At 48.1% G+C, this 25,170-nt stretch overlaps 2 protein-coding genes across 2 annotated transcripts; one reads left to right on the forward strand and one right to left on the reverse strand.

The window, feature by feature from the left end:
• The first annotated feature begins 3,935 nt into the window (after positions 1–3,935).
• Positions 3,936–5,036, forward strand: LOC144158548 (exonuclease GOR-like). The gene has a single exon (XM_077689503.1). The coding sequence runs from the start codon at positions 3,936–3,938 to the stop codon at positions 5,034–5,036; it is 1,101 nt and encodes a 366-aa protein (XP_077545629.1).
• A 4,499-nt stretch (positions 5,037–9,535) lies between these two features.
• LOC144144036 (antimicrobial peptide microplusin-like) lies at positions 9,536–19,977 on the reverse strand. Its single transcript, XM_077675492.1, has 5 exons — positions 19,824–19,977; positions 13,788–13,849; positions 12,891–12,980; positions 10,683–10,709; positions 9,536–9,672 (listed from the first exon to the last, which is right to left on the reverse strand). Exons 1-5 carry the CDS (start codon positions 19,894–19,896, stop codon positions 9,622–9,624), a joined length of 303 nt encoding a protein of 100 aa, XP_077531618.1. The 5' UTR covers positions 19,897–19,977; the 3' UTR covers positions 9,536–9,621.
• Between the last annotated feature and the right edge of the window lie 5,193 nt (positions 19,978–25,170).

Here is a 25,170-nt window from a genome sequence, read left to right on the forward strand (position 1 = left end):
GCATTTATCTTTGGGCGCGAGTGTTTCCCGAACAGTCGAAGTACATCCGGAACACTATAGATCAAAGAAGATTATTCTAGGCTGTTGACGTTAGTTCGAAACGCTCTCCCTATCAAAAGAGATGACAAGTGCGGCGTAGAAATAAAGAATGGAACACGCGCTTCCCTTGGCACACAGATAACAGATATAACAGAGCCCGGCGCAGCCGGTTGGCAAAAACAAAAAATAAATAAATAAACCCACTGAATGGTTCGCGGCAATACGCCTCCCTTCCCTAGACAACACGCAAGGGTTACACCTTGTTAATAAGGCACTATGCACCATTTCACGAGGTTATTGGCGACCTTGATGAAGCGAGTCGACCAACGCAGGAGGAAAGCTTCTTCCCCCAGCGCCACAGGGAAAGCTTCTTGCCCCAGCGCCACAGGGAAAGCTTCTTCCCCAGCGCCATTCGTCAGGTGCTCTATGGCCATTCTACGAAAGCGCCGCAACAGGGGGTACATGGTACGTGGCAGTCATGCCTGCAAGGCGGCTACACCTCGCTGGCGCCAAACAACAAAAGCACCCACACACAGCAGAAAGCTGACGAACGGATCTCTCGATTTCGTGTGGGCTCCCACGCTATGCTCAAATATTCTACGGAGTAAAATCCAGAATGTGGCGGCTACACCACACTCAAAAAGAGCATGCTCTAGAATCTCACTGCGTCTGCATTGCGGGCACCGGGCAGATCGAACCACACCAAATGCTGCAAGGCGGTCACACGTCGACAGGGCTGTCCAGCCACGAAGCCACCCGAAATCACGAACGTCTGCAGGAAGCACCGCTGCCGTTAACTGTTGCCAGCGGGCCCCGCGGGACTTCTCTTTTTGCTGGTCATCCAACGGCCCAATAGCCAATTTTCGCATATCCCATTTGCAGACTTGGCTCTAATATACAAATCGGGGTTGCTCGACTGAAAGCCTCTAAGAGTTTTCGTAACGTACCTATAGACAGCCGGTGGCTGCGCGGCTGTATGTCCGATAAGGGGCTCATGTTAAAACAACAAGCGAGCAGTACCCAAGAAGTAGCGAAGCAGAGCCTGCCCCGGTTCTCATCATCATCTACGAGTTCCCACGCACCGCGCAACGCTAGAACACTTGACATCGTGTTCAGTAATGGCAAGCTAACGCCACGCATGCTGCGGGGCAGACGCAGCAGAGCGCGCGCAACTGACTCGGTCTTGTCAGCCCAGAAAAGGAACCAAATTTTGTGGGCAGTCGACGGGTTTGTCGCGAGGTGGCCAAATCACCCTCGCCGCGTAAAAGAGCGCTGCTGAAACGCACGACATAATAATATAGCTCCTCTCAAAGAGAGGCAGCCTGAAAGTTGAAGCTATGGCGATGCGTTTGTCGGCCGTGTCCAATAGACCCTTCCACGTCTCACGGGAAACTTCTCCAGACGCGTGGAAAATTACGCCTACCACCCGGACTTTCCTCACCTACTCAACGTCTCCAGCAAGGTAAGTGGAAAGTGACCCAAACCGTAGCGCTCTGGTTTTGTCCTTGTTCATCCGGGATCCAGACAGCTCACCGTACTCCGAAAAAAGCCGTATAAACGCCTAGTAGCTGTCCTCATCTCGCATAAAAAGGGACACATCGTCCACATATGCAGATACCTTAATCTGGCCTTGACCGGGACCGGGAAGCGGGACGCCGCGGATGGGAGGACACGCCACCACGCGACGTAGAAGGGGGTCGAGGCATAGGGCAAAGAGCGAGGGGGATCAGGGACAACCCTGCCTGTTCCCGCCCGTGACTGTGAAGCGCTCACTGAGGCGGCTATTAATACGTAGCCGAGCAGTCACGTTCGAGTAAGCTACCATAAGGCAGGCTAAATACTCTGACGGGAAACCTTAGAGACATAAGACACCGAGCATGTACCGGTGCTCCACTTTATCGAAAGCTTTCGCCTGATCAACCGATATGAAGCAACCGGACATGCCTGTTCTCGACGTGAAGTCAAATAGGTCGCGGGCCAGGGCTAAGGAGGATAAAATTGACCGCACCGGCACGCTGCAAGTTTGCGCGCTGCTTAGGATGTGCGGGAGTACGTGGCTCATTCGGCGGGCCAGAATGGACGCGACAATCTTATAATCAGTGTTTAGGAGCGTGATTGGTCTTTGCGCACCTGGGTCTGAAGGGTTCCCTCCAGGATTAGCTATCAGCATCACGCGACCTTCGCGAAAGGATTCCGGCCGCTCTCCATGAAGAAGAAAGCCATTCCCCATGGAGAGAAGCGCACCTCCAACAACGGCAAAAAATCTCTTGTAAAACCTTGCGGGGATGCCGTCAGCGCCCGGAGCTGACGCAATCATACAGCTCGTCTGTCGAAACCAGCGCACATAGCCTGCTCGTCATGTCATTGGGTACCTGTGGCAGCACCCCACAAAAAGTCACTGGGCGTTCCTCAAAGAATTCATCCCGCAACGTATTCTCTGAGGTGAGGAGGAGAGAAAAATGTGCTGTGAAAACCTCACAAATGTTTTCGGTATTAGCGCTTTTGGAGCCGTCCGGCAACATAACCTCTGGCACTTGGGCCAATCCTGGTCCGTCAAGCGAGCCTGCTTTGACTTACCGTAATACGGATGGATCTGACACCGGCCGGTCTGAGAACTGGGCACTACTAGCAGCGCGAGAGGACTGCCGTAACAGGTGTTCATATCGCGCCCTCAATACATTTATGTAGTCACGCATGGTGAAGGTTAAAGTGCCCCCCCCCCTCTTTTTACAATCCGAGCCTCCACAGTGTATCGTTGAGCGTAGCCGTGATGCGGCCTTTACGCGCTCACCCCTCCCGGACGAACTCCGCGCGCCAGAAGGACTTTAACTCATCCCACGGTAGTGGGTTCGTCGAGTCGCGACGCGGTGGACGCAGCACTTCCCTTAGCACGGCTACACTGACCTCTTCTGCCAGCAAACCCTCGTCCATCCGCCACATCTGCCTGTCTGTCTGTGACTGGATTCAGCCCCCCGGCCAAAGGGAAACAGAAGCTGCGCAATAGCCTTATATAACCACAGCCAAATGTAAATGTCTAAGTCCGGTGTCAATGTTCATACTTGTCAACATTTTTGAACAAGGTCAGGACATTACGCAAATATACGGCAGAAAGTCAATACAAAAGTGATATTCGCAGTTTTCCTTTATTAAAAAAAACTATGAATACTTGGTATTTGCGATAGCAAATGAAATGCTACATCAACTGCAGAAAACCATCGCCTGCTATTTCCCGTGCTCCTGGCGACATTTCAGAAATCAAACGGCAGGAGCAACTAAAAGTTCCACCAAATAGGTTCCGCGTTCTGCTTGAAACGCTCGTGAAGTAGGGGAACGTGGTTCTATAAACGTTGTAATAGAGTGCCTTGATTCACGTGCACCTCCGCCGTAATGCAGCGCTGTCATCGAGGCACCCAACTTGGAGCAGTGAAACGCGGTAAATTTAATTGGACTTGAGCAACCCTCTAGCGTGTTATCTTTGGAGGAACGAGACGGGAGAGGGACGACATGAGAGGCGAGCGGAAAGAGAAGGGAGACATTTACTTCGCAGGGGCGCCAGTCAGCTATTGTCATTCGTCGACATTTGCAACGAAAGGAGTAGATACACGGCCATTTTTTCCATTCGCATTCTTTTCTTTGAGTTGCAAGTGCGTTCCAACCGCTTTAAGTAATATTACTGCAGTTTTGTGTAGATACACGAGATTTTTTTCAAATACTGATGATTGACCAATCCTCTGCTTGAGTGCATGCCTTCACTAAGAAACGTCATCATCACCTCGTCGGAAACGAGCCAAAAAAAGAACACTGCAGAAAGGCGTGTCCGAGGCAGAAATATGCAACGGCGATACCTGTGCAAGTGGGAGAAGGCTACCATCCAAGGAGACGGACATCAACACCCCATGACGGACATCAGCACCTCAGGCGACAGAAAAGACATCGCGACTGCGGCTGACGATATGGATCTACAGTGTACTGCCCCCACCGAGGACTACTTGCAGGAAGCCTCAGCCCTCGCTGTCTCTTCAGCCACTCTATTGGATGCGAACCCAATGGAAGGCAACCGGAGCCTTCTGCATCGCTCCGAGGGGTTTTACAACCAGATGGTGGGCTATATGCTCACCCCTGAGCAACTGTATGACGGCGGGTACCTGCGGCTCTGCCCTCGCAAGCCTGGCCGGATTGTATGTGTGTTGGCTGAGGCGGAATACTCAAGCTACAAGACGTGCAGCCGCTGTGCCTCCTCTTTCGTCATCACTGCCGGTGGCAAGTACTGTTCCATCAGCAGCTGCTGCTACCACCCGGGAAAGTGCACTGCCTTCGGCTTCAGCTGCTGCGGGGCACGACCCGGCCAGGCCGGCTGCAAGAGCTCCCCCTACCACGTATGCACCCTCGGAGCCAGAAATGAGTGGGACACGCCGGCTTGGGCCTTCGTTCGCACACCTCGGCGGTGCACCGTCAATGGCGGCGTGTTCGCTTTGGACTGCGAGATGTCCTTCACCATCCGTGGTTTCGAGGTCACACGGGTGAGTGTCGTGGACGGGAACGGCACTACGGTCTACGACTCATACGTGACCCCAGGAAGTCCAGTGCTGGACTACAACACGGTGTACAGCGGTGTGACGGCTGAGCGCCTGCGTGACGAACGCACCACTCTTCAGGACGTCCAGGCGGTGCTGCTTCGGCTTTTCAGCGCCTCCACGGTGCTCGTCGGTCACGGGCTGGAGAATGACCTGCGTTGCCTGAGGCTGCTCCACGACACCGTAGTCGACACGGCTGTGGTGTTCCCCCACAACCGGGGCTTGCCCTTCCGGCGGTCGTTGCGCTCTTTGGTCGGCACGTACCTGAACCGCGAGGTGCCGGAGGGACCCCTGGGACACGACACCGTCGAGCGCGCTAAGGCCTGCATGCAGCTCTTGCTCTGGAAGGCTGCCCAGGACAAGAAACTACGCGAGAGACAGAGCCAGGGGGCCGCGGATTGGGTAAGGCGTCCTTCCCAGTGAGACTGTGGTGTGGGGGTGCTTCGTAGACTGGAAAGACGGAGGAGGATGAGTGGGAAAGTTTATGCCGTCCTGAGAGCCGAGGAAATTGTTAAAGAGCTTGCGCCACTGGATTCACACCACTCTCCCGCGCAAAGATAAAAACGCCGTGGGCTATTTGTGATTCCTCTCACTTTGCCATCTCTTCGGTTTTTTTTTTTTTTGCTGTGATCGATCGCAGTTCTTTGCTAGCTTTTCTTTCATTTAATGGCGTCGCACCACAGTACCTAAAAAAGGTGGTGGAAAAAGCTCCAATGCAGGAGTTCAAACAGAAGCCCCCGGCGCAAGAACCCAACACACACGTGTCTGACGAAAGTGCACATTGATCGTACTGTTTTCCTTTCCCTAGAGTACCCCTTATCAATGCGTCTGTCATTCCATTGTCTAGCCGTTTCTCATGCAGCTGAAAGAATGAAATATATTATGTGTCGGAGTCTTTAGGCCTTGTTACAACGAATAAAAAAAGACACCAAAAAATTGGCGCAGCTTGCACTTGTGGTGCTAGGCTGGAGAAACGGCGGAGGTGCGGGTCCGCCCAGCTTTTTCTGGTGTTGCTAAGTTTCGGTTTTGCTAAGTTTTGCTCGGCTTTGCTAAGTTTTCTTAGGTTTTGCGGGGTTCTTGCTCGGCTAAGCTAAGTGTGCAGGGGGAAGGATAAGTTTATCCGGATTTTACAAGGTCGTTCCAGTCGGTCCCCCACATTGACAGCGGATATCAGAGGGGTGGAGCTAGGCCGACCCCCAGTTTCGTTGTTTCTCCAGCCTTGCACCACTAGTGCAAGCTGCGCCATTTTTTTGCGTTGTAGTATCCCAAGCAAAGCTATCCCCTTTAAAATGGTATAGTAAGGGGTGCGAATACGCATATGCCCCTTGTACTGCCACTCGAGCATGCGCGAAAGCCGGCTTCACTGTTGTAACACCTATTTGCGGTGGTGCACCCTTTACAGGAGGCGCAGTTTTTTGTTCTTTGTATTTTCTAACACCACAAGACCAAGCTCAAGCTTGAACAGCTGCACTGATAAAACGTATCTGGAGAAGCCAAGCACTTTTCAGGACTAGTGAATGCGGACGCGTTAATGTCTGTTTGAACGCTCCAGGCATGACGGGGCGCCCCCATGTTCCGTGTTTACTCTGTGGGGAGCAAGCGCGGCCGTGCAGCTGGATGCTAGTGCGGCAGCTCGCCCTGCCTCGCTGGTGATTGCTACACCACCGGGTGAACAAAGTCGTACCCGCCCCTGCTCTCCCGGCGACGACGCAGCAGTTCTGCTGGCCTCTAAGCAACGATGACGCCGTTGCCGTGTAGCCACATCAATCATAATGGCGAATGGGGACATAACGGTGGTTATACCCGTTCCGCGTCCTCGTGTGCTGTGTTCCGCGGGACGTCGCCGTGGAGCAGTGGTTAAGTCAAGCACTTGTCACCCGGTGAACATACGTGCGGTTCACTAATTCACGCATCTCCCCGAAGTGAATCATGACGAGTGGGCGAAGCACTCGGGATCGTTCTTACCGTAAATCACCCGTGGCATTGCCCACTCGCGCATGTAAATGGGTGACAACGCGTGTGTACAGTATATACAATTCCAATCCAATCCAATCCGATACAATGCAATTTAATCCAATCCACTCCATTTCAATCCAGTCCAATCCAATCCAAATCCAATCCAATTCAATTCAAATCGAATCCAATCCAATCCAATCCAAATTCAATCTAATCCCATCTAATCCAATCCAATCCAATCAAATTCAAATTTAATGCTCCTCGCGCATGTGCAACACTGTGTGTGTACACGGACGCCTAGCCCCGGACAAAGCGAGGTCCTAAGGTGCTTTGCCCCTAAAATATGGCAAGATTTCTTTTATTTCTAAACTGAGACACTGTAGTGGGAGGAAATTAGACGTCATTCGATGCTGCGGACGCCAACGCCGTCTTTTTCGTTCATTTACACGAAAATGTCCTGGCATAATGGAACGTTGTAGGACACGAGAATACCTTTGCTGTCAAAATAATAAACGCGATGGCGCGCGTTCGAAAAACCCTTGAGTAACTAGCGAATTTAACATATGTGACGTTCGCTGAGATGTCTGAGGATTGGAAGCGATTTTTTTGTTTTCAATGAAGCACGAATATACGGTAAAAAATCGCGTGAAGGGAAGGGCGGATAAACGAAACAAAGCTGATGGCGGTGCTTTTTCCGTTCGTCTTTAAATGCAAAAGCTAATACTAAATGTCGTAACAAACCCAGGTTTGGGGCGCCCGTGTAGTTCAGCCATGGGCCACCAAGGGCAGAGCGATAAGCGTAACTTTAAGATGATTGGAGGAAAATTCCGATATTTTCTGCGATGTGTTCCTAATCATGCTATCTTGGGAGTGAGAACTACCTGCATGTAAAATATGGGTTAAATATATTGGTTCCACAACGTTCCTGGGGGTATAAGGTGTGAGTTTTGTTGAGAAGCCTCAAGCATTGCGGGAAAGCTACTTTATTGCCTGGAAAAACAGCTTGCTGCTAAATTGCCTCGCCGGAACGAAATAAATGCCTCCGAACCCGAACCATCACCGAACCGGTATTTTTTTCGGTTCGACACACTGGTATATAAATGTATGTATGTAGACAGAAATAAGGGTTGGCACTCAAGAAAGCCTCGGAAAGCAAAGGGGAGAATGAAGTAGGTAACTGAAATAGATGAAGAATATGGAAACACACAAAGAAAGTGGAGAAAAATGCCTGCCGGGTGGGATCCGAACCCACGACCTCCAGAATACACGTCTGGTACGATGACCGCTACGCTACCGGCGGGGCAATTTTCCCCTCCACTTTCTGGGGTATTTATGTTAAGGTATTTTTGCTTCCTGAGCTTGGGGGTGGTAGCCAGCGCCACTCGGACTATTCGGGGTGAAGGGGACCTTCTTTTTAACCCCGGACCGTGACTCGAGTGTCTACAACCTGTCGAGAGTGGTCGACCAGCTTTGAACCCTGGTAAGCTCCCTATGGCACCAAGGCTGCCAGAACAGAGGCCCTCGCTATGCATGTACGGAATAAGAATAAGAAATGAGGGGCTTGTTGGATTAAGACACAAAATAAGGGTTGGCAGTCAAGAAAACCTCGGAAAGCAAAGGGGAGAATGTGGTAGGTCATTGAAACAGATAAAGAGTTTGGAAAGACAGAAAGTAAGTGGAGAAAAAAAGAAAAAAAAAAGTGGAGACGCGTATTCAGGAGGTCATGGGTTCGGATCCCACCCGGCGGGCATTTTTCCTCTACTTTCTTTTTCCTTCTTCGGCGTGGTGCGCCGGAAAAGGAAATTCTCCGGCGCACCACGCGAGCCCTCTTACCCCTGTGTGGTTCAAACCTCCCTGGTCACTCAACTCGCGGAGAGCAGGTTGCGCTGCAGAGAATAAGCGTTGGGATGGCCCTTACGCCGTCTGTGACTGCCTCTTGGGCATCGCAGTACCACAGCCCATATGACTCCACCTGCCCATTCTGCGACTTCGCCGTACAGAATGTGAATGTGCAGCATCTGCTGTAAACCTGCCCGGGACTGCATCAAATCCGATTACGGCACCTTCGTGCAACCGGCCTCCACCCTGGCCGCCATCCAGACCTGCAGCGCTGTGTTCATGGACCATTTAATCGGCAACTTCTGGACTTTATACACGAAGCAAACTTGTCCCTGTACTTATGAATCGTGCACCTTTATGCCGCAGGGCAAACTTTCGAATAAAAAGAAGGGGGGGCTTGAGCCCTTAGTTTCAGCCTGAGGCATACAGAAGCATGGTGCTGTACTCGTGTTTCGTCTTTGCCTTGCAGACGATTCGCAAGATGGCGCAACCTGCCCCGAAGCGCTTCTTTTGAATCAGCAGTGTAGAAAGTGACTGTATGATCGCAGTGGTGCCACTGACAGCGCGAGTGTTCATCATCCAAAATCTAATAGCTAGCCCGCTTTCGCTTTCTCATTTCATAAGGAGGATTACGGATCTTCTGCAGCTTTTTGTAGTGTTTGGGACGTAGGTCACTACATTAAATTTATAACCTTGCCTTCGCACGTATAATCTTCTTCCCTGTCAAGCACAGTGAAGCCGCCCAACCCTCACCCTCCCTGACCTAACCCGTTGCCATCCAAAAACTTGCAATGAAGTAAATCTTAGCAGTGATTTTTTTTAATGACAACTTTCAGAAGAGTACAAAACTGAACGGTACAGGAGTTACGTGCACAGGACTAGTCACGCCACGCGTAGAATTCTGATGTTTGCGACTGTAATTCTGGTTGAATCTCTATCACAAGACGCTTCCTTCAGATGCGTGCCTTGTTGCAGGTGTTTTTTAATCATTAAGTCAACTCAATTGAAATGAAAGGTGTACTGTGAACGCTCGCTAATTCTGTGCACCGCACGTTTTCCTCAGTACGGGGGAAAGTTATTTTGTTTTGATGGAATAAAGACTCTCCCAAATAACGACTGACACTCGGTGCGGCGCGTCATAGCTGTCTTTATTGCACCAAGCCCAACACCGGTTTCGGATCCGCTGTTCTGCATTTGGAGCGCAGGTGACCGCTCAGGCGTGGCAGTCCTTGTATGCCTTCCTAATAGCGGCTCCTTCTTCTTCCTGAAAGATAACAAAAGAGAACGTTCAGAAAAAAAAAAAAGAAGCAAACAGAAGAGATCAGCCTTAGAATACTAAATTTGTTCCGCGCGAAGATTGGGGTTTGGCATTCCACACGTGTAGCTTGACAATCGAATGAACTCATACTGCTACCGAACGGGAGACTGGATGAAGAAAACAAAGGACGAAACACAATCTATACAGGTACGGGATCACTCGAGGCTTGAAATTACTATTTGAAATTTGCCGCCTTCATGCCTGCTGCAATCAGACATGAATGAAAGCACCTGAAAGTATTTGCATGTAATGTAGTGTCGTTTCAGGTCAAACTACCAGGGTCGTGACTAGTTCTAAAACGTTTGTTCCGGTCGCTCTTTAACAAATGCGCACAGGCTGACAGAAAAATATTTTGCTACTGCTTCGTTCCCAAACATCGTGTGTCTACGATACGGCTTTACAGACACCTTGAGCAGTGCCTTTGTTTACTAGGTCATACTTTAGGTCCACGCGGGAGAGCAATAGGAATTTAATTTTGGTGTAAGTATGTCACTTCATTTCCGTACAATTCAATCTGTAGCAATGGCAGAGTCTCGTAGCCCTGCATCAAACAAATGGCATGTTTATTCGTCGTATCGCAAAACAGCGCAAAGACTGCCCGAGAATAAGGGGGGCAGAGAAGTGTGCTTGACTTCGATTTAATAAGACGGTCTGGTGTTCTTGTAAACACGGGTTTCGGTGCTCGTAAAAAAGTCATCTCGAAATCACTGTAAGATACAGCGTAGGAAACCCCGTGTACAGACGACATTCGGACATCAATGGTATCGACGCCGGTCACCCAAATTCTGGCGCCGATCCCCCAAAACACCATTTTGTTGGAATTCGCCCAGCTAGATTTACGCCGCTTAAGTAGGACTGCGCGTACTAATGTCTGCAGCTAGCTTGCTAATTTGTCATGGGGTTTGTAGTGGCGGTAGCCTGAAATGAGAAAACAAAACACCAAAAACGATGCTCACCGAGAGTACTTTCTTGAGCACCTCGACCTGAAAAGGGATAGAAAAAGAAATCGATTTTCTAAGTGCATCGGAGATTATCGACAGTCGATAAATGTGAGATCACCAAGCCAAGATTATGGGGGAATTATGCTTGTATGAGTTAGTCCTTCTGAGCCCTGTACATACACTGCGTACTATGATGGGTGAAAAATTAAGGGAACGTCGTATCTTTTCTTGTATTTTAGCATTTTTAAACGGTGGAGTAAAAACGAAACACGAGAAAAAATACTAGGGACACTAGCGGTTTTCAATGCGCCCCGAAGATTCTGCCGGGTGATTATATTTAAAAGCATTAAATGCAAATGCACGGGGAAACACAGGAGCAAAAAATAAAAACCGAATAAAAAAATTGGAACGTTACATTGCGGGTCATTTTCAGTCAGAATATAAGGTTTCCGGTCGAATTTGTTCTTATGCTCACAAGGCCCTTCTGTAAACGTTACTTGTGAATATGCTCATCCGTACACGCATCGTATACAGCCGAGATTTGTAATCGAAAGACTAGTAGTTCTTATCGTCAAGCATTAGAGTCGCTGAGCGTAGTCGTGTGGCAGTGCACTGCAGAGTGATGGGTTCGTTAAACACAGTATTGCATTCACGACAGTTCTAACAGACCTTAGTTTCCAATTTTAGGCAATATACGGCCAACGAAGTAAAACAAAACTGAAATCAAAAGCTACCGCAAGGTCTCGGGGGGCACCTGGTGTACTGGAAACTGCGGTTCAGCATAATAAGGTTGTCGATACGCGATAAAGTGAGATACCCGGTGGTGGAGGGCTATACATAAAAATTGGCGCAGCTTGCACTAGTGGTGCAAGGCTTCATAAACAGCAGAGCTGGCTGCCCCTCTCCCTTCGTCGGAGACCCGGCTGTTGCACCTCACATGTATTTCCGAACTTGCTGCTGAAAGTCCTCCATGACTGGCAGGCCCGGATCGCTTCGTCCGCAGGTTTCACGCCTCTCTCAAAGTGGACCGCATTGACAAGCGCTAGAAGCCGCGGCCAGGTCCAACGCCAACGCCCGCGCTACGAACCCAAAGGAAATGCTGCGCGCCCGAAATGCAGCATTTCGATTATCCGATTGAGCTATCGGCGCCTATCCGATAGCTCAATCGGATAGGCGCCGGTTTCATAACGCGAGAGACCCAGTTCGATTTCGATCACGGGAAACGTTTTCTTTCCCCTTTCTAGTTGGCTGCACGAATTGTCGTTCCCATCGCTGCTAACCCGTACCCCTGGGGCCTTTGTGGCGGCCCAGTCGTTAGGTTGCCGGCGTCACGGCGTAAAGCCCCCGGGTTCGATTCGGGGCACCACCTAACCACATTTTTCTCGTGAAGGTTCAAGGTTTCTTCGTGCGACGGGCGCACCAATCTCGGCGTCCACGGCTCTGCTGTGAAAAATATATTCCAATAGATATAGCTATGCAGACAGCGTCATGCAGACACGAGTGCTAGAGTGTAGCCGTTACTCTCTTGGCAACACAAGCGCATAAGTACGAGAACATGCTGTTTAAATCCACCTGACGACATGAGCAACTATATACGAAAGAGCTGTTTTTTTTAAGCGTATTGTAGCGCCACATGAAGGGCGTTCGCTACTTTATGTATTGCGTCGGCGTGATTGGGAATTATTTGGCATGCTCTCACAACTTCAGTCTCACAACCTCTTAATTTTGAGAATAATCCTGAAGTAAAAGGGCGGAGGGCATATAACTTGGTTTATGTAAGGTCAAAGCGTCACACATAAAAACTGCGCCCTCGCCCTACATCGACAAATAATTACAAAAAACTCGGGAACTCATACGAAAAAGCGCAGCCGAGACATGGTGAGCTCTCTCACGTGGTCTCTGTTCTGTGCGGAGAGCCCGCAGCCTTCGTGAACTCTGAGAAGCGTTTGTATATCTGCTTCAAAATTATCCGCATACACATAAAGCACAGCTTAGATGTGCACCGCCAAAAATTTAACTAATGAAATCCACAAAAAGGTAGGCGACGCCATTCAGCGCGAAGACGCCAACACGAGCAGCAGTGACCTTTCACAAAAGCGCCATTTTAGACCCTACCATCTAGGCCGTAGGTGGGAACAAAGTATTCTGGCCTCTGTTGGTCCAAGTCGTCGAGACGAAACGTGACTGCGGCAACGTCGCGACAGTATTGTCGACTATACTCACAAAGTCCACTCCGACCTCGCACTGCTTCTTAACAAACTCGGCGGCGTTGTCTCCCTGCTTGTGTATGATGTCCATTGCCTTTTCTTTCACCTGCAAAATAGGTCGTGTTTCAAAGCACTTTCAGGTCTCGATCGCACCTATATTTTTGAGAGCTCGCGCGCAGTGCCAAAAATATACGTTCTGAAGCGCTTGTGTTTCTCCTACGCTGTTCGGTGGTGTTAGTGGTATCTTCAGGATGCGATAGTTACAGGCCCCAAAATGAAGTATTAAAGCGCCTGAGAGACCGAAGTTCACGTACGTTTTTGAGGTGGAGTTGCCTACTTTTTTAAGGAACCAATCAGTTGATTGCCCATTCGGAACTTGGGCCAATATATTCCTCGAAAACAGTGGCACAGTAATATGTTCTGAAGGTCAATAAATCTCTGATTATTTCGGCAAGGGATGGTTACGTAGTCTCCGTTCGAATGACCGCCGACAAATCTACGCAGGAAGGTAAAAGGGCGTATACGCAGCCCTAATAGCCATTGAAAAATAAAACTAGCTTCGGCATGGGGAAAAGAATAAGCCACCCTGTGTATTCGAAATATAAATACCTAATCGCAGTCTTCAGTTTCCCAATCGTAAACCTGACTTGGCTCAGGTATAATTTTTCCAGTTGTTAATTCAAGCACATTACGCTTCAAAGCAAGCGAGAAAGTTGTTACATTGCACTGTGCAATTAACGGCTCAGCGAATAGTAAAACACTATAGCAAGTCGGACCCTAAGATCACATCTCCAGCCCACGCGAACATCCACACAAGAATGACAAGAAAATATAAAGACCTTTTACTCGCATCAGTCGCGTTTTGTTAACTAACTTGTCAACAGGCTTGCTCAAATGAGGATGACTTTTTTACCTCAGCTGGAACATGTTCTGCCATACACGTCAGCAACGCCTTGATCTGGTCATGGTCCTTTTCTGCAAATAATAATCAACAGAAGATCCGTTGATTGTATTACGTTGCTCCAGGACGAGGCGATCGTGCATTTGCAGCTCGAGTGTATGACCCGTGCACACGAAGCAGATGTCAGGAAACAGCGATTGTTAATCGTTCATCGCGGGCCGTGCAATGTATCCATCCATATCCCTAGACTCTGTATAGCTCCCAGGTCCCAGAAGTACTTAGCCACCACCACCCTCTCCGAAGAGGCCGAAGATCTAAGCTATTAAGCGTAGTGACACTACGGCCAGCCATTACAATTCTTCAGGTATAACAGTGGTCTTTATCCATCACTATTCACTCTCGTGTCCCTGTTTTCCCAATTGTTTATTTGCAAGTGACTCGCCGTTGTGGGGTGCCGCGTTCGACACAGGAAATTCATGCATCGGGAAGAAGTGTAGAAAAACATGCCCGATTCGAACCCACGAGCTCCACAATATGCGTCTGGTGTGATAACCACTGCCATACCGGCGGGGCTGTGCTCTCCTCCAATTTCTTGGGTATTTATGTTAAATGTACGTCAACCGATATTTGTAGCGTGTATGTTCTCTAGCTAATATGAAAGCCAGCATTTTATATAGCCCGGTAACCACAAACAATTTATAAATAAATTGGCCAGAAATAACTTTAATTTGGCAGCAAGCTTTTTGAAATCGGAAGGGTGGCGGTTCGTATTGTCGAAAGTTGACACTATAATATGTGTCCCTGTCACGTGACCTGCAAACCTAGCAGGTACTGTAACTGCTGAAACGTTTATTAAACTATTGAAAACCTTTTAACCCAACTATTTGCATAAGTTTCAATTGTATATGTATTTTTAAGCATTATTTTGAAAATTTTTAAGACACGCCGCCCGCCGTCGCTGGGTTGCTCTCAGGGTGGCTAACTGAGCCTCCATGCCCAAAATCAACGGCAGCGTTCACTACACAGACCCAGTGAAGGAGTTCTGACGAGACTGCCTGAGTCAGGGAGTTTGTTCTGCCAAAATATTTGATTTCAGTTTCCAAATACGCCAACGACAGCCTAAAAAAAAAAAAAAAGGTCGTGCCCGGGGAGAATCGAACTTCCGACCTCCACGACATGAAGCCAGGTTCTACCTATCGTCTATCCCAACAGATGGCGAATCCGTGCAAAATAGACTGTTGAATAAAAAAAACACATAAAGGAATAAGAAAGCCTGTGATTCACACTTTTTGGGGCTGGGGACAAGTTTTTAAATATAGTTTTTCATTTCGCATACAGACAAAAGTATGTTGCCGCGCTACTGTATGTCATGGTTGCCAGCCTTATTTTTCGAGAGGGCACATACGGCTCGTAGATCTAAAAATTCCGATTGAAAAAGTTCTAGGGCGCTCTCAGCAAAACCCTTTCGGATTAAGGTGCTTGAAGTGATGCCCTTTAATTTGGGATAGCGAACATATACTCGACAAAAATCGGTTGTCTGTCCCTTTAAGGTAATTATTTCCTGCACTTGGGGGTAGTAGCCAGCGCCACTACGATTGCTCGGGGGGAAGGGGGCCTTCTTTTTAACCCCCGGGCCATGGCTCGAGCGTCTACGACATGCCAGAAGCGGTCGACCAGCGTTGAACTCTCTCAAGCCACCTATGGCACCAGGACTGCCAGACTGTTTTTCTCCACTTTATATCTTTCAAGAAAAAAACTATATTTGTTTCAAGAATAATAAACGACCTGCCACATTTTCCCCTTTGCTTTCCTAGGCTCTCTTCATGGCCTACCCTTTTGTCTGTCTGTCTCCCTGTATTTCTCTTTCTCTCTCATAAGGGTAGGCAATCATGAAAGCCAAGTAAAGCACACGGGAAAAATGTGGTAAGTCATTTTGGAACAGGTACAGAGTTTTGAAAGAAAGAAAGTGGAGAGAAACATGCCACATCCCACGCGACAGATTTCTTTCAATATCCCAGGTTTCTTTCAAAAATCTGTACCTGTTCCAACGATAATAAATGACCTACCACATTTTTCCCGTGTGCATTACTTGTCTTTCGTGATTGCTACCCTTATTTCTTACATAAGCTCGATTAATCGAATAACACCGTATTCAAGCGAAAAATGAAAGCGGCGGTGTTTCGACACTTTGGCGCCCGTTAAAAATCTCGGGGGGGGGGGGGTCAAAATTAATCCGTACCTTTCCACTAAAGCGGGCTTCACTGGTGTAATTTCGTTGCATTGTCCTTCAACTTTTACAACATAAAATTAACACTACAACACATGTGGCCGAAAGTTATGTAATTTAACGCAATAACATATAATGCTAAAATCCGGTAGACAGCATAATTCCTAGCACGGCCATAAAAGCGTTACTATTGCTTGTATTCACTGGCGAGGCGCGCAGGCAAGCAACCGTGTGAGTGCGCCGTCATTGGTTTCGTCGGGCTCCGCGGGATTGCGGTACTTCTCCGCGCTAAGCACATGCCTGTGTTGCACGTTAACAAGCTCTACCTCACCGAACGCTAAGTAATACCTGGAGTCCAATGTCAGTGCGATTAATAACATCTCTGTTGACCCTACCATTGCCAATAGGGTTGAAACGGAGCAGACGACGCACGCCGGTGTTTTGTTTTTCTTCGGCGTGCGGGCGCATTGGCCCAAGCCACGCCATGTCCGTGGCGCATCGGCCATGTCTGTGGCCGTTTCCACTGTTGCCAAGCGAAGAAATTGACAGCTAAACTTTTCAACGAATACCACCTATACCCAGTATTTAAATTGCCCCTTGTTCTACTGCTGTACGAGGTAGCAATAACAATACTTAAAAAGTGACTCCGAGCAAGAATTTACAAAAACGAAAGCGTGTCGGCTCCCGGACGGGAGTCTTATTCACAATCACTGACAAATCACTGTGCCCGAGGGGACAAAAATTACGATAACATGGTGCGCCATGTAATTAGACCCGATAAATGTTATCTGCACTGTTGTCATAATTCGAGGCCAAACGTCATGTTTACATTGTGTAACGTCAGCACAGGCGCCATTTATCGAGTCAAATGTCGCACCGGAGATCGTCATTGGAAAACTTTGCGTCCGGATCATAGTGATTGGTAGTTCAGAGACATTGTGGTGAAGCTGACCCGCAGGCATTTGTCAGAGTCTAATGTTACGAATATTTTTTTTTACTGGGGCGGAGAAGCGTGGTTTGCAGATTAAAACTCCTTCCGAAGTCGCTCCAAATACAATGAATGCACGTATATTTTGGCAATAAAACAAGCACGCCTTCACTTTTTCCTCTTAAGAAAAAGCAACGACAGTATTTCCAACATTCATTCCAACAAGGGTTCTGTGGTTGCTACCCATTAGCTACGCATTATTCACAATAGTGGGGTAATAGTGAATGTGTACTGGCGCTGCCCATGAACTCCTCGGTTGAAAGCCAGGTAGAAGTGACGTATTCCTTATCAAGGTACAAAACGCATAAAAAATATAAAGATACTGTGCTCCTGTCGAAGTATATCCCGGGTGGTTTTTAGTATTCCGATTGCCTCACGTACAACCGCATGCCTCATTGTCCAGAAGGCGCTGGGGCCTATTCCTAGGAGTTCGAGTCCACGGTCTACTTAAGTCATGCAACGCACTAGCAGAAATTATCGTATGCTTTATTGAATACATGTACTTGAGTTAGGGGTGATGTGGCGCCCATCGGATCAACTTGACGGTTAAACATCGAAGAAGGCGTTCGGGCTAGTTGGTATTTCGTAACGTTCATCTTAAGCGCACAAAAAAACACACGGACACAGAAGACAAGGACAAGCGCTACTTCCAGTTGGAAGTAGCGCTTGTCCTTGTCTTCTGTGTCCGTGTGTTTTTTGGTACGCTTGAGATGAAGGTTAAACCTCGAAGAAGTCAAGGTAGAGTGCAAACTTATTGACCGCTTCGCAGAGTTTTCTAAGTACGGCACTCCTGGCGAGTATGGTGAATGAATGAGCCTCATTTTTAAAACTTGCGTTTCCGCAAAACGGTATGAATTAAGAAGAAAATCGTCCCGGCCGTGTTCGAACTCTCTGCCATTGTTTTGGCAAGTAAAAATCGAAATGTCTATTTCAGGTTGAGTTCGCATGCCTTACGACCATTGTTCCCGTGATTTTATGTCGCTGTTCTTATCCTACCCTCGTTTCTAATGGTGAATTTAACAAAAAAACTGTTTCATTTTTTACGGCTGTTTCAGTGGAAGAAAAAACCGTAATTCCTGGTGGAAAAATTGCGTATTTAGTTTTAGCGTGAATTTTTTGACAGCACATTGCATATACGCATACGAAAAACTTACCAAAGCAGGCATCCAAGAGTCCAATGAGAATCAATACCAGCGGTTAAAATATCAATGTCCCGGTTATTGGAAATAATATTAGGTAGCACGCAAAAACATGTGTGCCAAAAGGCACATAGGTAAACCCAGTAGCGCCAGATTCAGTTCTTCGAAGTTAAGCGCAGAAAATACGGCAAAATGTGCTTTACTGAATGCGACACTCAAATCTTGAGATTTCGTTGACAAATTTTGAATAAGCGGAATACACTGATTCAAGAATTAAAAAAAAGCCTACTCTGTGCCTGCCTAGTATGTGTGAAATCTAAAACAACCAGGTAAATGAGTGAGTGGCGCCGTTACATTTTTCTTCTTATTTGCACAACTGTACCGCGGCAAGGGGATTGGGCGCACCAAACATGATTAAATATGACCAGACACGTTGTATGACAAGATGTACACTACCGACCGTCCACCGTATTGCTATGCAACCACCGTGCACCCATCCACCGTGTTGTTATGCAAATCTTGAAGTATGCAGGAAGTGGAACTCGCATCAGTTGACTTTTTATAAAGCTCCTGTGCCACGGTGTTCCACGCCGTGTGTTGTTGTCATCCCTCTGAAATTTTCCATAAATACATACACGCTTGTTTGTACCCGCACGCACACCTGCCGCATGATTGGAGTAACTTCAGTCCCCATACAATTCGGGGTACTTAAGAAATTGTAGGCAGCAGCGAGACCAGACAACTATGACATGATTTAGTACTTGTAACAGTTGACGAAAACGGACGCTTCACCTTTCGTGGTGACAAGCAAGAGCTGTTTCATGGGTTGTATATTCCAAGCAGCGGAGGTTGTGCTTCAGGTCCAGGAAATGCAACATTTCGGAGTACGGTAGATTCCATAGTAGCCGAGCGCACCTAATAGCCAAGTGTCATATGTGGCCCGTTAAACTCCAATTTACACGATTTCCTTAGAGCAGGTGTTGAAAGCTGCGTGCAGCAACTGGGTGGCGTGCGTAACAAATAGTGATCGAATAAAAGGACAGAATGTGCGAAAAATGTCCATCCTGTCGTTCAACGGGCCAATTTTAAGCAGACTACTGCCGGAAATGAACTAATCAACTATGCTTGGCTGGTAGGTAGTTTTTAACATGGAAAATTGTTCGGTAATTCAACTTGGAATGAAATCCTTTCTGTATTTCGTCTGTATTCCTGTAATCCTTTCTGTATCCTTTCAGTGACCTGTCAATTTCTTTAGAAGTCCCAAGACACTTCTCTACAAGCAGTCGTAAGTTCCGGGCAAAGTTGAGCTTCGTTCTGCAAATCGAGAATACCAAAATTGGCAGATATCAAGTGATTTCCGTAGATTTCTTTCTACTGCAAGTCTACAGACAACTTGCTTTAAACTCGTGGCAATATGTCACACACAGACCCTACACAAGGACGGCAAAGGTGTCGATGTCAGCAGCCATCGCTTCTACTAAGTCCAGCACTAATTTCGCGCAAAATTCTCTATCAAAGATAAAGACAATCACTCTATCACGGGGCTTGCGAGCTATCAATAGGATGGCATGACACAGAACCTTGACAGGACGATCGGAATTTTGGTTTCTAATGAAGGAGCTGAATGGGGTTGAGATTTTCGTCTCGTACGACGAAATTCCCGACCACATGGAGCCCAAGAATACCACGCTTACCGCAAATTTCGTGCCCGGCCTCGACGAACACTGCAGCGGCCATGACGAGCCCACAGAGGAACAGAACCTTCATCGCGGACGGCGAGAGACAAGCTCGGGGACAAGGGTTAAACGTCCAGCAAAGGGATCGCAGGCAAATTCGTGCTTGATGGACGTGCGTCGCTACTTATATACACATGCACGCGCTCCCTTGCAGGTGCCCTTGGAAGTCACGGGGAGAATCCCAAGCACCGCTTCTACCCTCAGTGACACTTTTTTTTCTTCTCCTCAATGAACCGTGAGGCCACTAGCAAAGCGCAGGCTGACAGGGTTCCACCCCAAAGCACAGCAGTAAAATAAAGGTGAAAGCACGAGGAAGGGAAAGCAAAATTGACAGGAATTGTTGCTCATGTGCGCTCTTTTGTTTTCATTGTTGGGCTGTCCGTGAGTCAGTGTCTATGTAGAGGAAAACTTTTTTTTTGTCTCGCCACGATACGCGCGTCTTTTTTGACCAGACAGTTGGCTTGTGTCTGCCAGGTCCCACTCCTAATATCTCTCACTCACACGAGATATTTCTCTCTATCACAATCTAATCATGCACTTTTACTGAGGTGTCATTAGCGGGCAGGGACGCACCCAGTGCGTGAGCTTACGCACCCCCTTGTCATTGCTGATCGCTCGGCCGAAGTGGCGTCGCACGCGCTCGCGTGCCGCGGCAGTCGCCAAGACCGAGAAGCATTAGGCCCACGCCATCCCCTCCCGCTTTCCGCTACGTGTCTGTGCCGAGCATCGCGTTTTGCGTCAACGTTATTTTCCCGTCAAGTCTTGGTTCTGTTCGCTGTCGTTGGCGGCTCAAATGGTGCTATAAGATGCAAAGTATAAAATAAAACCGCGGCGAATCTAAGCGAGCGCAGCGCGGCAGAACAAGGAAGAGCGTCGCGCTTGCCCTTGACCATGGAAGGCGGGACTGCTTACGTCGTTTGGGAAGTTTCGAAACCAGGGTATGAAGGCGAGCCGCCGGCAGCTAAGCCGCACTGAAGGAAAACGCTTGTTCGGACGCCCAACGCGCGTGTCAGCCACGGGGGTCACATCGGTCACGCAGGAGTGCTCCAATCGAAAGCTGCCTTTCCGTCGCACCTGGCGACGTGAATACGCGCGGCTGTCGAGCTTTGCGATGCCGGTACATTCGCTGTGAAGTAGTGCCTCGTTGAAAATACCGACAGACTTTTTAAATCGAAGTGTGCGGCCTTCGTACTATTTGGTATAACCACGAATTTGTTACTGCGGCTGCGACAGCGAGAAAAAACTCGAACACTATGAAATGACAAAAGCTTTCCCAAGGTCGGCGCATGTTGTTGACTCAAGATTGGGGAGGTGTATCGGATGAAACGCAAAAGACAAAAGGGAAACATTTTCCGGGCATTCGTACGATGTAGCATTGGTGGCAAAGCTGTGAAAAGGCTGGCTTGGGTTTTTACACAGGAAAATGAAGTTAGAATAATGTGCTTTTTGCAAATGCAACTTCAAGGTTAGCGGACGTCGCAAAACAGAAAAAGGGTGGAATCTAAATACTGAATGGGAGGCTTAGCGCAAAAAAGACGAGAACAGTGGCAAACGTGACAGGCGCTGTCACGTTTGCCACTGTCCTCGTCTTTTTTGCGCTAAGCCTCCCATTCAGTATGCACCAACTCGCCCAACAGCACGTTCTGTTAAAGTACTAGAATATTGACCAACAGAAACTTGTGACGAAATGTTTTCGGCTTTAGTTAAAACAGTGGAATGGACGCCAGACCAAAATAAACCCCGAGCAGTCCTTTAGCTTTTGAAAGTCCTCCGCACCTAAAAGCATTGATATTGGTCCACAGAAAAGCTGCCCCGGTACAATGCATGAAGGCTGGCCGGGGTCCCCGATTGGGACACAATGACCAGACGACTGGATTTTTTCGATGAGAACAATAAATACGAGAAGTTATTCTCTGCATGAGCATGTCCGCTTAGCAACATGTCGGCATAAGGGTGTACCCGCTAAACAGCGTGCTTAATAAGCAACAAGCGTGCTTGCGAGCCTATGCCTTGGTCGGTGTGTCAGCGTGCCTGGGGCTTGTAACGGTTCTCAAAAATTTGCAACGGCCAACATAGGCTCGAAGGAATTTGTGACAGAACACTGCAGCACAACGCAACGGCATCCAAAGGAATTGCAGACAAGCACTCAAAGCCAACCTACGTCTTCATTGGTCAACGCCACGGTCGACGTCACGGGACACCCACACATGGCAGCGCAATGACGAACGCAACAGTCCTCGCTAAGGTATATTGTGGAGGATCTAGGAGGTTGCCAAAGGGGCTGTGGCATCTGCCGCCGCGCTTAAATTGTCCCAACTGGTTACTGTAATATTGTACACCTGTGTTTTTTTTAGCGGCGAGGTTTGTGAAAGATCTGTTGCTTTTCCCCGGGACCCGTATTTGTATTGTTTAATAATACTTTTCTCCTCGCACGGAGCTTCATTCACCTAGGTGTATTATCGAACAAAATTATATGTATCGACTAGAATTCGTCCTTTAATTAATATCGCTCTTACGGGCAACCATATATGTACGCCGTCACTGATTACGTCGGGCTCCGCGAGTAGGCGGTGCTTGTCCGTGCTAAGAGCACGACATTTGTTTGATGTTCCAAACTGTCCCCCGGCGACCGTAGGAATGCCTCGACTACAATGTGAGTGCGAATAACGTATCTGTTTACACCACCGTTGAAAATCGGGTTGAAACTGGGCAGACGATGCACGCCGGAGATTTTTTTTCCTGCGCTGCGGCGCAGTGGCACAAGCCGCGGCATTACTGTGCCGAAGGGGCACGGACATGGCCGTTTCTAGTGTTTCCAAGCGAAGAAATTGGCAGCTAAACTTGTCAGTGAATACCATCTGTACAGCACAAGGCGCCAATCACCACACTCTAAGCGACAACACCAATGTATTAACGCCATTTTTGATGACAGGTGTGTAATTTTACTTACTTTAAAAAAAGCGAAGTAACTTTTATAACGATAGGCTCGAATTTCGCCAAACTAATCTATACTTTTCAAGTTAGGCCGGGAAATGTGAATAAAATTTCTAAATACTTCTCTTTGCGCTTTTTTCTTTATAGCCGCCTTCCGCGCTTTCTGACATCGACTGGGGGTTGTACGTACGTCGCGATTGAATTTTTCGTTCACTATTTTTTTTTTAAACAGGCTCTTAGTCGCTTGTTTCCTCAATTCATTCGTCATTTACCGCTATATATTATTCACAGCTACGTCTCACGGGTTGAATTAGTGTACGCCTTTGTTTTCATCTGCCAGCAAATCTCCCGCGTCATTAAACACTATTTGAAAAAAATTAATCCAACAATTTATTTACAGTTTAAGCTTGTTGCTACTTGCAGTACATAGACATATATGTAATCAAATAACCTTCGTTTTTAAATGTCACGCCGAAAAAACCAGTCCATCCAATTATTTACCGTTTAAGTTACATTTTAGACTATAGACATGTGCAGCATTGCTTCTCTGTTCTAGAGCTGTCGCTGGTCTTTTGTGTTTCTCGCTTGTATATGAGAGAAGGAAAGAGCAAGAAAAAAACAAGGTTCATGCCGCTTTTTAGTCATCAACGATATGGAGTACAATGGGAGGTTGAGAGGTATAACTCCTGCATAATACTCCCTCCCCGGTAATGAGTGGTGGCTAACCCACCATTGCCTTTGTTATGTTGTGCGGTGATGATGGTCCAGTCCGGCTGCTTAACAATATTATAGTGTCATCGCGTGCCACCATCACTGCGTTCCTCCTCACCAACGCAAAGAGCAGTTTGAGGAGCGCGGGTAAGCCGCCACTAGTGCCCTAAGCAAGCAACCTCGTGAGGTCAAACTCAACTTCAAATGGACCTCACCCTATGAGGTGTGGTTGAGGTGCGGCCTGGAGTCGCGTCCTCACTGTGAATGAATGAGGCCTGACATTTTGACCTCAACCTGAGCGTATACGATTTTGAAAACTAGTTAGGTTGAGGCTGCAGCTGAGGCTAAAGGAAGGTATTGGAGCGACACGTTTGCTATTTGCGGTAAAGTTCGCTGTGTGGTGACTTGTACAGTGTATGACAAAATGCAACGCATCCTTAAGCTAGAACGCCTCTTGGTTTGTGTGACAATGTTTTCGCTATTTCTGCACGACACAGTAGTTCAAATACAGCAAACTCTCCCGAACTCGAACTCGCATATTTCTAACTATCCACCGCAGTGCCTTCGGCACATTATAATGTGGAAACGTGGGTTCATTCATTCATATCTCGAAATATCGGTTAAGTCGACAAGTCTTTTCGCCGTGCATTTACTTCCTATAGATGCTATTTATTTGCTCCCATTCATCTCAAAACGGTTTTTTTTTTCGGGGAACCACGGATATCTCGAAATGTCTACAAAGAGGACAGAGGACACAAGGCAATGTCAGCTACAGGCAGCTGATAAGGTCTTCGTGCGAACGCTTAGCTCGAAGATGTGAGAAGAGGTGCCCAAGGCGCCTGGCTGCGCTAGCGTCCCGCGAAAGACGACGAAATCACTTTTGAGGAGTACGCGCTGTAGGAGGCCGCCGTCTCCGTTACCTGAGTGCTGTGCCACGCTGACATCGCTGAGATGGCTGTGGACGACGCAACTGATCATGCGGACGACGAGTAGCCTAGAGAAGTGTATACAACGGCAGAAACAAGCGTGGCGGTGCCCCAGCACGTACGATCGCTTGCAGCCGCCGACGGACAATCTCCAAGGGCGATAGCGCTGGGGCTGAGCCACCACCGTTGGGTGCTGGTCACGCGCCGCCAACATGCGGCGCCAGCCACAAGCAAATAAACGGGGACCCCAGTTTGGGTTCCGGCCGAAAGCGTTCGTACGTGTCCCGCCTCGTCTCTCCTCGGCTATATCGCGACACAAGAAACATGCTGCGCTTGCTTCGCAATAAGGCAGAATGTAGCGGGGGGGACCAACGATTGATTCGACGCACTGAGGAGCTCGAGAACGGTTCTGTAGGAACAATTGCGAACGCGAAACAGGCGAGCATCATGCAGTTTTTTCTGTCGAAATAATAAAAGTACGATTTTCTTGCGGATTATTATGCCAATTTACTACGAAAGCTCCCCTGTGAGGTGGCGCTTTTGTTACCAGCAGTAGCTCTGATTTCAGCGACGCGGCCACAGATTTCCGTCATTTCGCTTAACTCGAAACTCCGCTTATATCGAAATTTCAAACGGATTTTACGGCTTCGACTCAACAAGGTATTACTTTATACGTACGTGCGTGCATAAATACATACATACATACATACATACATGCATGCATACATACATAC

The sequence above is a fragment of the Haemaphysalis longicornis genome, unplaced genomic scaffold, assembly GCF_048455015.1.
Source record: "Haemaphysalis longicornis isolate Haplotype H1 unplaced genomic scaffold, Haemaphysalis longicornis Haplotype H1 scaffold_1, whole genome shotgun sequence".
Taxonomy (NCBI): Eukaryota; Metazoa; Arthropoda; class Arachnida; order Ixodida; family Ixodidae; genus Haemaphysalis; species Haemaphysalis longicornis.